Source organism: Copidosoma floridanum, unplaced genomic scaffold (assembly GCF_036245765.1).
Source record: "Copidosoma floridanum isolate Cflo_tuat_1 unplaced genomic scaffold, Cflo_Japanese_pri ptg000013l, whole genome shotgun sequence".
In the NCBI taxonomy this organism is placed as follows: Eukaryota; Metazoa; Arthropoda; class Insecta; order Hymenoptera; family Encyrtidae; genus Copidosoma; species Copidosoma floridanum.
Window position 1 is genome coordinate 14,127,596 of NW_028321890.1, and position 15,382 is coordinate 14,142,977.

Sequence of the window (15,382 nt, forward strand, 5' to 3'; positions counted from 1 at the left end):
TTATTGAAACAAAAAATTTATTTTAATTCTCTTTATAACGTATAATGAATCAACTAATTTTTATATTTATTTACTTCAAAAAATGACTAACAGAAAATACTTGAAAAAACTTAAGGTAATTCAAAACACTATAATAAAATAGATTTTCAAATTTTTATAGTTATCTTTATCGAATTATGCGTTTTGAAAATGTTTTTAGCTCACTGGCTTGGTATAAATAAAACATACACTTACACACATGCATTTATACATCACTGCAAAAGTTGACTGATAGACTTTACCCACTATGTATTACAAATAGATATGTAAACATCATGAAGAATAATAGTGTTATAAACAAAACATTAAAATAAAATTCATTAGCTTACGTTAAAAAAAAAAATAAATAAATAATAATTCATACAGATAAATGATTCTTAGCCGATATACTTATAATCAATTTCTTATTAAACCACACTTTGTCGCAAAAATAAAAAAATGTTAATTTAGGTTTACTACACACAAAGCTTACGTTGGACTCTTGTGGTAAAATATGAATAATAATGTAAAAAAATACAGCTTATTCCCAAGCACAAATATTTTGTATCTCTTTTCTCATTTCTTTATACTATACCCACCACGTACTCCTATGTACTATTTTACTCATACACGATTATCGACTTTCTGTATTCTAATTACATTGTTTTGTCATCGAGAAAGCTTCTGTTGCTGACCATAATAAAACTAAACTGTCTTATTTGTGCAACAAAAATTATAACAATAACAACGTTTACTTTACTGCAAGGAGTACTTTTACTCAGTGCTGATACAAACCGAAGAACTGGAAAACAAACCATGTTAAGTCAAAATTTATCAAAGATATCTTGATATCGGACTTTTTAGGCACACGCATACACTTACTAGTGAACACAATGTAGCATGTATCAATGAATGCGTTGGACTTTTTGTTTAACCAAGTCATTATCTTGAAAGCACCATATTTTTCAATAGTTTCTCTACTTTGAAGCCGATAACATATATTAGATTTACCGTAATCATTTTTTTTTCTAAGTAATTGATCCTAGTAAGCGATTATATTATCCAATTCCAATAATTTAGGGATGACATACTGATTATTATTAATAAGGACATTTTTCAAGGTAAAAGATTTACCATAAGATACAAATTAAAGATAAAGTTTGTTCGAATTTTAAATCTATAAGTAATAGTTAAATTTTAAAAAGTTGCACAGACATTTGTTTAAAAATTAATCAGCTCAAAAAGTCCCGAGTCCCCTCATCAATATATAATGTTGCTACGTATAACAAAAATTAAAATGGCATCAAAGTTATCTATATTATTGTGAAGACACGACGTAGTAAAGTTGCACTAATCAGAACAGTAAACAGGATCAATTTACATTAATTAGTTATTGAATTTGTTTGAAAAACAGTAATGTCAATTGTTCTTCCGATTTTTTAATTTATCCCAGCAATAAAAGCATTGTGTGAATCATAATTCATTTATGAAGTTCAACCATATAATATTAATTTATTTTTTCAGTATTCATACCCAGAAAAACATTGGTTTTGGATTACAAGGTTTTATGTGATAGTTTCAGGGTTTTGCAAAGTTGGTGTTTACAATCTTGTTAAAAATTTTTACCAAAAAACAAGAAACTCAACTTTTCAGTTCCAGCTTTTAATTTTTTGAGTGTTAAAATTCTTGTGAAAAAATGTATGTTGAAGTTATTTTGAAAACATCGATGACAAATCACCAGAATGTAGTCATATGCTGATACCCATCCACGCGCTTGAAGAAACACTTAATGTGATTTTAATGCCTCTTCCGTAGGATTAATCACACCACAGAAATAACGCAATGCCTAGTTAATGCGCCTGCTACCACACAGTGATGAGGCGTGGCTTTCTTTATCAAACTCTATTTTCACTTCGACCAAGTGACGACACGCTCTCAGACACATCGTAGTTTTATCGTCGAACCAAAGTAGTATCACTGGTTAGTTCACTTCATCGCGTTTGTACTAGGTGACACAATTTATCTGAATCCATAAAATCTTCAACTAAAAAAAAGACTCCCGAAGTATGGATAACCTTTCAACGAACAACTCCATATCTGGTGATTTTATAAAATATGAGCTGAAGGTTTGTATTGGGGATCTTGAGTTTTAGCATTTTATTGATGGTTTGGTAGAAAAACAAAGTGAAGTATAAAGTAAGAATAACATTTTCTTTCAGGCACTGGCTCGTGAAAGATGGGAGAAGACGAATGTCTCTGGAATCGTCTCCAAGGATGGTGATCAGGATGATTGTGGATTATCAACTGAAATTAGCACAAAGAGTGCTAATCAGGTATTTGAGGGAAAAGTAAGTAACGAATTGGATAAGGCTAAAGATTCTTACGCTGAAGACATGAAAGTAGCAAATCTGCAAGAACTTAATACAAACAAGCTTGAAGAAATAACCGAGAAAGATCATCGCGATAAGGCCAAAGAGAAAGAATCAATAAATAAAGATAAGTCTGCTGAACGCGCGACCAATCATGCAAATGTTAAAGTTGTACACCAGGTTGAAGTACATGAAGAAATGAAAAATATAATCGAAGATAACTCTATAACACCTTGTGGAGGAGTAGTTAGTGAAGAGAAAAAGACAAATTGTTTTGGCTCAAAGCAAAATGATCAGAATAATCCAACATCATCAACTAAAAAACTTACAGATACGTCTGATCAAACAGTTGAGGATGAAGTCATCGGCAAATTAGATGAGATCATTGAAGTTATTAGAACAACGAATGTGCTGGAATTAGATAGTAATGAATGTGATGGAAATTCAGAACTACCAAGTGTTAAAGGTATGTTTGTAAAAAGTTTAGAAGAGCAACCAAAGATAAATAACCATTTTTCTTGTAGATGATGAAGTTTCCAATAACACTGATTATATGGACACTTCGAATGTACAAACTAAAGACTCTGATGAAAAAAAAATCAATGCTTTACAAACCATTGCTGATAAGGAAATTAAAAAGTTAACATCCAATTCAAACCCTAAAAATAATGAAGAGAAAAAAGTACGTAAATGCCCCAGGCCGACTACGCTGTTCGAAGGTTTGTTGAATTCTTTACATAAATTTTACGTTACTTTTTTCAATTTTCACTAAGTTTCATGACTCCAATTATGAAAGTTTGTAACAAGCTAAACAGATATTGTGATTTTGTACCATACTATGTTATTTTACTTAGCTAGATGCTATGGATTATTTGGTTATTGTTTGCTTTCGTTTTTGGTTGCTTAACGTATTTTTACCAAAGGCATGTACTTTTTCTTTTCAAATAATTTATATTTAACTTAATTATGTCCAAGTTTGATCCTAATTGGTCAGTAATTAATATCTCAGGAGTAAAAAAAAATTATTACCGCTTCAGAAAGTCTCAGAACAATTTTTTTGCATCATTAATCTTAAAAAGAGTTCCTAAGTTATAGTAGAGAGGATCACTTTAATTGAAAAAGTAAAAAGTTTTAAGGTTTCATACATTGCATAAAAAAAAGTTATACTTTAGAATCACCGTTATGAAATCAGGTAAAATGAATGTTTATTTTACATTTTGACAACATATAAAATTTTAATAGTTTTTTTTTTCTAGCTTAGTTTTTAATTGTTTTTTTTTTCTTGCAAAATAAAAGGTTCTTTTTGCAGTTGGGGTAAAACATTTTGATTGTTTATTCCTTAAAAAGATAAAAACGTATTGGACCCAAATGAGTAGTACTTGTTTAAGTTGTAATTTCAGAAACTTTCAAGTTTTTAGGTACTTTCGTTTCCAAAATAATTAAAACTAAAAAAAAATCATTCCTAACTTTAAATATATAGTATTTTAATGAACTAAAGCAAGTTTAATCTAATATCATTTTGTAAATAATCACATTCAGAACAAAAAACTTTTTCGCATTTTGAACGTAACTAGAACATTGCGGAAACGCAGTAAGCTTCTAACGGTTAAGAAAAAAAATTATCCGAAATTGGAGAATTCGTAAGATCAATAAAGAGGGAAATAAATAATTCTTTGGACCAAATACTTTTCCATTTTATATACGCTATGTACTCTTTCAAAGTAAAACATGAAAACTTACTTGTCTGTTGGTACATGCGAGATTCCATCAATGGGTTAAATTGGAGTATAAACTTACTTTTTTGTCTGAAGACAATTTAATAAGAAAATTTAATTACAAACGATCTGATTTCTGTTTTCTTTGTTCAATTTTTCTAAAAGTCTTTTTTATCTAATTTGGATAAAGATTTTTCTTATTTTTGTATACTTTGCATTTCATAATCGATGTTTAAAAAACGTGAAACCCTCAATTTTACTTCTTGACAATCATCCTATATATATATATATATATATATATATATATACCTGCAAATACAGCTGACTTAAGTATGCTGCTCACTGATTTATTTCATAAAAGTAGCGTTTCAATTTATTGACGTGACGCTAATACTGTAAAGTTAGCTGCTTTTACGTTAATACTGCCAAATTTTTATTAAGCTATTAAATGTGATTGGAAGAATATAAATTTTTGTATTGTTTTAATAACTTTTTAACTAATTTCAATTCCTCAAAGTAATTGGATAAAATATTTAATCTATTAGTTTATCATAAAACTCACTTGAAAAAAAACATTTTTTTGGACCTATGATTAACTATCGGAAATACGGATTTATAACTGTGGTTCGAGTGCAACCAATGCTTTCGTACAAGTCACGTTATTTGGTGATATGCGGTATTAAAAAAATAAAGTGTTTTTCAAAATAAGATTCAAAAAAAAGCATTAAACTATAAGAGGAAGCGTTTTGCAGAATGATTAACATTAACATATTGTAATTCTTAAAGTGCATAATTTGTTTTTTGCTATGAAAAAAAAGAACCTTGGTTGACTTTATTGTTTCAATTTTAAACTTTAATTTATTACGTTACATAGGGATGATGACTACAACAAAATTATCATTCATCCAATAAGATTACTCCACGTTAAGCTTGCCATAAAAGAAATTTATAATTATATGGTCACTAAAAATATAAGTTTTAAAGGCACTAAAAGGCTTTTTTTTAGCTGCATAAGAGTAATAGCTCTTTTTTATTTGTTCTACAGTTATTTCCTGTAAGGACATCAATCGAGATGGATCACCCAGTCAAAATGATATTATCCTGTCCACGGGAACTGTGAGTCGTAATGCCCAGTTATTTGAGAAACTAAAAACGGAACTCGATAGCAGTAATGATGGTCACCATCATAAACAACATAATCATCGTCAAGCACATCCGCTTCATGTTACCAAGAACATTGTGACAGGAATTGTCAAAGATACGACTTTTCTACAAAAAGGAAATGTAGATACCAGTGAACAATACGTAAAAGCTTTTGGTTTCTGGAAACAGAAGTAAAAGTGAACAACGTTACAATTAAAAAAAAAATAATTTTTTTTTTAATTTCAATTGTATTGAATTTTCACTATGAATAGAATTGTCGATAGGTTTCCTTTGATTGTAACTTTTTTTTTCTTTTAAAATACAAGATTAAAGATTCGCCTGTATCCTATTTTTTAGGAAAGGGAAAAGATAAAATTTTTCTTTTCATTTTTTCTGAATACTAACCTTGAATTTAGATGTACTTTTATAAGTAACTCAAAGTCTACATTGAGTACTTGGCCAGTTCGAAAGGTGAGACTGTTCAATGACAATAAGTATTCAAATTTAAAATAAAAATTAAACATAAAAATGCGTCTCAATGCGATCATTTTGAACTCTTAAAATTCGCATCGAAGTTTTAAAATATACTTTTAGTCCATTGTTCTATATTATAATAACATTTGATATTATTACAAATATTATAGTTATGCACTGCGAGTTTAAAAATGCAGAGCAAATTCTACATCAAGGCACTTGAAAACTAGGCTATACATACTTATACATATTTTATAACGAATTTTTTAAGACCATGAAGGGATATTGAGCGTTAAAACTATTTCAGCCTTAAAAAAATGGTTTTAGTGGTGTGTTTTATTTTTTGTTCGATTTTTGAAAAACTGTAACTTACAAAAGTTTTGTTTCCCTTTTCAATTGTAAATCTATTAAAATATGGGATAGATACAATGACGTCTTCTATAGCGATACAATGAAATGCTGGACCTTTTTTTAATGCTATTATTTAAGTACGTTTGTATTTTTCATACAAAGTCCATACATTTCTCTTTTGTTAACAACTGTGATATAATAATTTGATTGGACCATATCAGCTGCTTACACTTACCATGTTTGAGGTATTTTTTTCTCGTCTCATTTTCTAAATCAGAAAAAGTGTATTTCGTACCTGTCGGAAAATTTCTACGAAGGACAAGCACTAAGTCCAAAAGATATATTTAATTCATGCCGTAAGAATCGAGCCAAGAGCCTCTTGTACTGACCCTGGTTAAATATGCACCAAGTGCAGACTCTCCTGAAAGTCACGCCAAAGTCCAAAGTTTTTAAAATGTCTTTGGTAGAAATGAATTATGTAAAACTGTTAAATAATATTATTTGAACGAATTCAGCTAAGAATTCATTTGAAGATGTGTACATACGCACATTGACGTGAAAATACATCAGTTTTCAATAGATATTATTTCTCTCGAACCTTCTTCTGAACATTTTTTTCTTCCACAATAACGTAGCTCTGCTACAAACAGTTGAAATAAAAAGTTAACTGCAAACATTTTTTTTCATTAATAATTTTTTTAATACCAAGCACATAATATTATTATATTTAGCAGGCAAGCGATGTGAAACGATAATGAAACGTTATCAACAATAAACAAATAAACTACCCTCGTAAAATAATATTCTTCAAGTAATTTTGTTCTAGCAATTTCAGTAATCGATTGGTTGTACACCAGATACTTAAACTAAACTTTACCATACAAGAGCGTTTTTTTTTTTTCAGTTTCTTTTTATGTGCATAAAATTAAAATATTTTTGTTACGGTAGGGGACAGTGAGACTATAAGTTTGCTTTTGTGAAAGTCGTTTGCAAAGGTTACTTCTATAGTCAAAGCTATTTTTAAATGACCTGCTAACATTAAATCTACAAAAAGTTCAAGAGAATATGTTTTACTACGATAAAAACTTGCAATTCATAATAAATGAAAAACTTTCCAGCTGCTATAGATGACATTGCAAAAATTCCAGGCATGGAAAACTTTCTATTAAATGGAGTTTGACCTCAATACGGCGATCAAGAGCAATGTAGCTACTAAAAACGTGACAGTCGACATACACGTTTGTAAAACATAAGTTAATAGGCCAATCGATGGATCTTGAATGTTTTAAGCTGTACTTTTGTCTTCTGTTTGCTGTGTATTTTTATTAAATTTTTTTTTATTTTTTTTGTTTCAGTATCTTTTCGAATACAAAGTAATTTAAAAATCAAACTTAACCATCTGGAGTGTTGTAAATTTTGGTTAAAAACGATTTACTGTCCGAATTCGATTTTTCTCTGAAAATTTAATTTTGTTACTGTTACCATTTTTTCATTTAGCATCGAACACTGCTTGTATTACGATGATTAATTAAAAATGGCCGAAGAAAAGTCACACATGAAAACATAATTGACTGGAACGAAACCAGAATAATATGAGTAAAATATCAATGAAATAAGTAAATTAGTGATGAAACCAAGTATTGGATGTGAGATATGTGTCAATGAATGTTACATTTAATGTAGTATTAACTAATACTGTACGTGATAATAAAATCACAGTCGTTTTCATAGCACACCTAAATCACGGTGCATTGTCATGGATCTTTCAATGATTAACATTATTACTACTTCCTAATTATCCAACTATCCAATTGAGACTACGCTATAATACGTTCATGAAGGCCAACGAACGCTGTTATGACTTTGATATAATAAGTCTTCAATGACTTGTGGCTGTACGTATGCATGTATGTTTGACTACATTTTTTTACAATAAGTATTCTGTAACTTTGTAATTTCGTAACGCAATCCGCATATAAAAAAAATTTTTTTATATCTTTGAAATTGGTGGATAATCAATTTTTGATGAATAAAAAGTAATTTTTTTTTGTGAAATTATTATTAAATTCCTTTTATAACTTTGACTTAAATTTACTTACGCGACCTTAAATAGAAATTCATAATTCGACTAATTCTTAGATTGGAGATGAGGTTATTGAGCAGTTGTTGTATTGCTGAACAATTTTAATTGAATAGTATTTTTTTAGTTGTTGTATTGAAGTTGCGTGTTAGAGAACCCTTTACGTTGCTTGCTTTGCGTGTTTTGTAAATGGACGGTAATTAATTTTTCTGCTCATAGAGCTATTGATGTATTATTTTATTCTTGACCTTGTTTGCTAAATAATAAGTTTTCAAGGTTTTACGCCCATTAAAAGTAACGGTCAATCAGATACATCCACGCAGTAGTTTTTATTATTATTATTATAAAAATAAAAAAAATTCAAAAAAACGTGACAACGAATGATTACAGACGAATTTGTCAGGAAACTGGTTTGTCATTGACCAATGAGAATACAAAGTCAGCAGTACAAAAAAACAAGTATGCATCAGTAAAATTCAAATAAATTTTCATATACCAGTAACTGCCATTGGTATTATTATTATACTCTTGACCTTCCCCCGATGAATTACATCGATTTTTGTACTACTATGATTCAATTTGTAACTGTAGTACAGTATAAGTTTACAAGACAGCAAAAAAGTACTAAATATGTTTACCAATTTTTTTCATAAACAATTTAGTGAATCACATGATTATAACCATACACGTGAATAATAACAGATTGTTTTTCGTATTCTTCTTACACTTTCAATTAAAACAGAAGCATTTGCTTTTACTTAGTAATATAATTTCTTTTAAAAGTTTATCGCTCGATCACTATTCATACATGTGAAATATTTGATGAATAAATACTGCATACCAGAAACTCTATGTGATCTAGTAAAATTATTTAAATCGAATGATAGATACTTAAATAAGAATGTTTAAAAAAACGAGTATAATGGTTGGAATTTTTAAACTTTTTTTTCAATCAGTTGGTTGATCTCACGCTTTTTTGTTAGATTAAAGTGGCTAACTTAGGCTACAATTGAAAAAACATAAAATAATTACGTTCATATAATCGTTTATTCCAAATCACTTAAAGCACCTCGAAGGATATCGAACAGAAAGGTTGTAACGGTAGTTTTCGCTCCTGGTGGTGTACGTCGCCAGAGCAAGCACCAGGCTCTAGGGACTACTTGTGCTATTGCCCGGGTTTGATGTACACCAGGGTCGAACCCTATTTTCCCTACCGAGGTCACACTCGACCCAAAAATACGCCCAAGGTAGGAAAATGACTACTGTTTGATATTTCTTTTTAAATAAATAATTTTTACTTTTTCCATAATTAGGGCTAAGTTTATTTAAAAAGTTTTTCTTACCATGGGAACAAAGTGCAACTGCTGCTTTGAGCCCTTGGTCAGAAAAATAATATCCATGACTCGGACAAACATACAGCAACTGTGCCCTTCAGACACCCATGTTACTTTGTCCCTTACAACTGTAACGTAATATACCATTAAATCCATGGGTCTTCGTTGATTGGTGCTTTCCATTATTTGTGTGAATCAGAAATTGTCGTGTTCTAAAGGAGGGATATTAGTAAATAACTGCTAGTATATAACAGTGCTTTGAGATATTTAGGAGAAACAACTATATTTGTTTGATTTTTAAAATACTGTAGGCTTATGTGTCTTAACCAACATTTTTGTCTTAAATTTATGAAATATCTCTACAATCTATGAATGCTACGAATTAAAACCCAGGAATTTTTTATTTTAACTGGTACACTGTGTAAACTTCACATTACGTACATTAATGTCACGTTACATCCTAAGAATATTTAAATATGACAGGGTATACATTGTATTATTGTTGACTTGAAATTTTGTCTTTCTTCTTTTTCCTTACTTTCGAGAAGGACTAAGGTCACACAGTTGATAAACCAAAACCGTGGACAGGCACTCAGTAGTTAATGTGCAACCAGCAATTGATAGCACGTATAAACTAAAAAGAAAAGACATGCAACTCAGGCGATAACAGCACAAAAATACCTATGTTACAGCTAGACTTTTCCAAAAATATTTATGTACACATATCCGTATTTTGTAATGACACACACATACACACACATTTTCCCAAACTGTTATAGTTACAAACGCTTTTGTTTTATCAGAAACTGGTAAGCACTGTTGTCGCGTGCACACAACTGTAACAATATTATGAAATCTGTGTGAACCCATCTTTCAAGTCACAGTACATACGTGCCATTGTCATATCAAATATTCAGAATAAGCCGTCACTATCCAAGTTTTCACCCGATTACCTATAATTTTGGCCAATTTTTCTCATTTCGATTAAAAATAGCTCGATATGCAAACTTAGCGAAAATAAATTATTGTAAAGAAAAACAGAATGAGATAAGCTAATTGATGCTTTCTTTTCTGCCTCTCAAGTGTGGAGTCAAGCATAGGGAAACTGTGCATTCCCTCGTTGTCTTAGTAAAAAGCTATTGAGAGCTGCAAATGATGCATAGTGGTTTATCATTCGACCTTTAGTCATTGACAAAATTCCACTGCCAAACTTCCAGCGTCATTATAGGTAACTACCTTTGACACTTAATGAAACACTGATTTACCAGACTAGAAACAGAACTATCCAGGATAGCTCACTTGGATTCTCAACAAGACATTCCGTCGAAATCTATGCTTTACAGTAACACTCTGTCGGATTACTAAGGTTCTCGACGACCAAGTCCCACTAGAAGGTCATGCTAGACTTGGACGATTCTGGAACTATTCCATCGTGTTTGCAACAAGATCTTCCGTCGGAACACTACGCTCATTAACGATAGGAATTCACTGGACACCACACGCATTAATATCCCACATAATAGGATTCACGACGAAGGCGTTCCAGTTCTAAGTGGATACACTTTTTTCCGGGGTATAGTTAAACTACGTATACTTTTCTATCCAAGCAGATGAACCATGTCCATTCAGATACGCTTGCTTACGTCTATCACAGCCTAGCGCAGTGGCACTGATTTCAACAAATAAAACTGGTAAGGATAATATATTATGGTAAAGTGATTTGTAAAAATCATTTAAGCTAAAATCTTCTCGTATGATGAAACCTAAATGTATGACCCAACAGGGGACATTACAGTAGCAATTAATCACCTCAAGAAGTTGTACTTCTTAGAGAAATTAAGTTTAAAAAAAGTGTATAGAGAGGGAAGGATAAAAATTGAGATCCTTAATGAAGTCAAAACGTCTGGACCAGATAAACGTTAACTCGAACTTGTGATTCCTGAATTCAAAATTAATTTGTATGTTCTAAAAAATCATTAGAGCACATAAGAATATATAGCAGTAAGTGTCCAAGTACTAAGTGTATTTGGGTTAAAAATATTACCAAAAGAAGTGGCATTAATGCCACAGTTTCTTCAGGCTACTCCACAAAGTATGACACTACATCAGTAGCGTTAAAAAAGGATTCGATTTATCCTTCATTAGGAGGACTATGAGTTTGAAAATGGCTCAACGATTTTTGCCAAATTTGATGATAACCCAATTGTAGTAGGCAATTAAATTTTTGCACTATCATTACTGATTTTTTAGTTGTGCAAAATTTTTGCAATGTGAGTGCTAATCTTCTAGGTATGTCTTCGAATGCAGCGAATAAAATTTAATTAATCGACTAAACAAACTTAGTTGTAAGTGCGCTTGTCATGATATTCGATTGCAATTATATTAAAGAGATTATTTCATTGATCAATTTTTCGAAATGTGTGCAAATTTCTTTTTAAAAGTACGAGTTGAAGTCTGTAATTCTTATGACATAAAATATCACATGCAAAAAACCGATTTTATTTGTCCTGTTTAGAACTTTTGAACTATTACATTATATTTTGGTAGTAAGTAGTTGAATTGGTCATTATTACAAAAGAAAAGACGCACTTTTGGCCTTTCTACAATGTAACATTTTTACTCATCCTACATGACAACAAGAGGTTTATGAAGGCTAAAAGATAGTATATACACTACATTAAAAATGATGAATGCTTAGATCACATGTTTCATGCTCTGGGCCTTAGCTAAGGAGTCAATGCACATACTATCTAAAAACATTTACCAGACGAAAGACTACAGCTAATCAGAGACATGAAATTCTTTTTGTATACTGGTACATATTATTGAAAAGTGTAATTTTTTTCTCACTGCTGCCATCTGATCTGGGCTTTCTAAGTCACCATCCTAATTTTAACATAATGTACTATTTCAAGTCAGCTGGGTAAAAGAAACTTATGTGTTTCAAAAAACTCAACTTCGTTATAACTTTCACGAAAGTTTAGCTAAACGTTAAAATTTTTTTGTGGGTACATACACCCTTGAAGACGAGGTCTGCGATCGCAAGTTTATTTTATCCAAAATTTTTTTTACACAGAAACAATAAGTTTCAAGGGTACACTTGTACTTTTTACTCTGGCAAAACTATAAGGCACTCCTGAGTATCAGTCGTGTCTAAAAAGGAGATAAATCATACTCATTTATGTAAGTACTGCTATATGTTATAAATAGTACAGCACAGCACTCTTACATCAGTGGTTAACTGAGGCGATTCAGTACTCGGTTAGGTTGACGGTGTTGCTGTTTCATTAACTAACAAAAAATTGTTCTCAATGTCAAACCATAAGAAATCAGTAAACTACGCAATATATAAATAGATATGGTAAGAGAAAAGTGGTGGTGAGTTTCAATTTAAAATAAAATTGATAAAAGAGAGTTAAATCCTACATGAAAATTGTTATTAAAAAATGTTAAAAATTGTTATGCCTATTATTTTTTCTATTTTTTCTATTTTTTTTTTTTTTTTTATTTTTTTTTTTAAGTAATAAGGTCCACAAATGTAAAGCTTAAAAATGTTCAAATTGTAGTTATTACATGATATTTTGTTACAAAACAATGTAACTTACAATCTGTCATAATAATTCGAGCAATTTCAAGCAATTTTTTTATAGCATTATTTATTTATATAAAATGTATAAATTTATATATTATATATATAATTTATCTATATATTTTAGTTAATAATTAGTTTATATTACACGCAAATTTAAAAGATAGATCATACAAATTTTTAGACATTCCTTATTTTATGAGAGCAAGATATATTAAAATTTTAAAATTTCACTGTTTAAATTAGTTATTTTGTCACAATTTAGTTGTAGTGCATCAATATAATTATCATCTTATATGGTTGTTAGACGCATAAAAAAATCAGCTGCATAAAAAAATAGGTTGCATAGGTGTCATTGAAGAAGAGAAGAAATTATTTGCCCTACATAAATTAACATCAATTCATCGTGATTGTAGAGAGTTGTAGTGATTGAGCCATTACTGTAACGGGTAACCGACTTACTCTGTCATACATGAATCTTTTTACGCGTTTCAACTCTACAATTTAATTTAATACGTTTTGATTAAACAGAACTTATGAGAATTGTGCCTTTTGAAAACGCAACTTTTATTTAGCTTAAAAAGGCGAGAATGACCAAATGGATTGTAACACTGACTATATTTGCAACGAACATCGCAGCTTTAAAAGAATTAATGGTAGTGTCTTAGTAAAAAGAAAATAACTTACCAAAATGTTAAATGATTGATTTCATGAGTGTTAAGAGTTTCCTACGATATCCGAGATCTCATTGAAGTCCTCTATTTATACAGACTGTGACAGCCACTTTGATGAACCAAGTCCAAATAGTACCGAAAAATTTGCTGACCAGACAGAGATAGTTCCCAAAAAAATAACAAGTATCTAAAAATACTACATCGAACAAGACAGTCACGCAGAAGTGGTGCTGGGGTCGTAATGATAGTCGGAAAAACGAAAAAGAAAATTACAGTGAAAAAAATAGTAAACGCGGATGAGACGAGTAAAATAGAAGTAAAAGGTTCATATGAGTGATGAAACGACGTACGGAAAGTACTAAGTAGATCTCACGAGAGCTTGTGCCCTGGTGCTACTTAATTGCTCTTAGCCTGTTGGCTGCTCGTGTCACGCGTAGAATAAAACTGCGGTGAGCTATACAAGAGACGATCAAGAGCAGCAAGGCTGCCTCCTCTCCTATGCGGAAGGTATCCTTGTCTATCTCTCTCTTTCTGTTTTTACTGTCCAGATTGAGTGATCCCAGTCTATAATAGAGCCCTGAGCTTTTATTGTATCTCTACTTGCGTGACTAATATCGTAGCTTCCATTGTTGCTGCATTATTACCACGAAAGTTGTAGATTGCTGTGCGGTTTTGCACTCGACTAGTAGCATTTTTAACAAATGTCTAATCAAAAACTGTTAATTTAATCTTTTTTAATTTAAAAACTGTTGATTTCCTAATCGAAGATTTACTATCCCCTGCCTTTAAATGGACTGTACACACATAAGATCAATGAATATTTTCTTACAGTTTTTAAAAGCTTTAAGAATCTTCCTATGGCGTATAATCCTTTTTAGTTATAATATTTAAAAAATCAAAGTTTTCCATGAGTTTTGTAGTGCTTTTATTTAGTTTCCGTTCATGGTTTTTTGTGTTAAATACTTCAATAAGTGGTTTTGTAATTTGCATAACAATAACTTTTTACATCACTACAACCATTATGTACAACGCAAAAACATAGACGCAAGCGTCTTAATAAACAAAATTTACGTTTTCTCTTTCAGAAAATTTTACTAGTGCAATAAAGAAGTTTTGAAAAGTCAATTAATAATTTTAACAACAACTATAATAATTTGGGTACAATTTATAAAATGTTTAGTCTTATAATTCATGAGTTCCATTTAAATGATTGTCATGTGATCGTAACTTTCTCATCAGAGCACATAGAGGCCTTTATTTAAAGTTATTTTTTTTGAAATGATAAGATATGTCAATTTTAGATTTGAAGTACTTAAATGCTTGATCATACAATTGAGCATACAATTATAACGAATTGTTACGACTATGCAGAAAAACTGTGAGAAACTTTTACGAAAAAGTACCAACATTTAAAAGTAATAATCAATGTAAGTAGAGGGTAATGCATGCTTACGACAAAATTAATTTGTTTCCATCTGAATAGATTCTAAATATCAATATTTTGTGGTACTCATGCTAACGTTGTAACGAAATGTATAAGTGCTTTTATGGCTGAAAAATAGTCCACACATCTAGGCAAAAACTCAGAATTAGACGCCCCCAAAATATTTGGAGGCCTTTGACACTTTAAATTTT

General features: G+C 30.5%; 2 protein-coding genes across 2 annotated transcripts in view; one reads left to right on the forward strand and one right to left on the reverse strand.

Moving 5' to 3' along the window:
• Window positions 1-14,174, reverse strand: part of LOC106637961 (proton-coupled amino acid transporter-like protein acs) — a 44,062-nt gene extending 29,888 nt beyond the window's left edge. The window contains exons 1-2 of the mRNA XM_014350947.2: window positions 14,098-14,174; window positions 13,761-13,977 (exon numbers count right to left, since the gene is read on the reverse strand). The gene's annotated coding sequence lies outside the window, so the exon portion shown is untranslated. The remainder of the gene's footprint in view (window positions 1-13,760; window positions 13,978-14,097) is intronic.
• On the forward strand, window positions 1,907-5,620 carry LOC149374884 (uncharacterized). Its single transcript, XM_089591489.1, has 4 exons — window positions 1,907-2,144; window positions 2,238-2,853; window positions 2,912-3,106; window positions 5,148-5,620. The coding sequence occupies exons 1-4, from the start codon at window positions 2,085-2,087 to the stop codon at window positions 5,438-5,440; spliced, it is 1,164 nt and encodes a 387-aa protein (XP_089447615.1). The 5' UTR covers window positions 1,907-2,084; the 3' UTR covers window positions 5,441-5,620.
• Window positions 14,175-15,382: the final 1,208 nt, after the last annotated feature.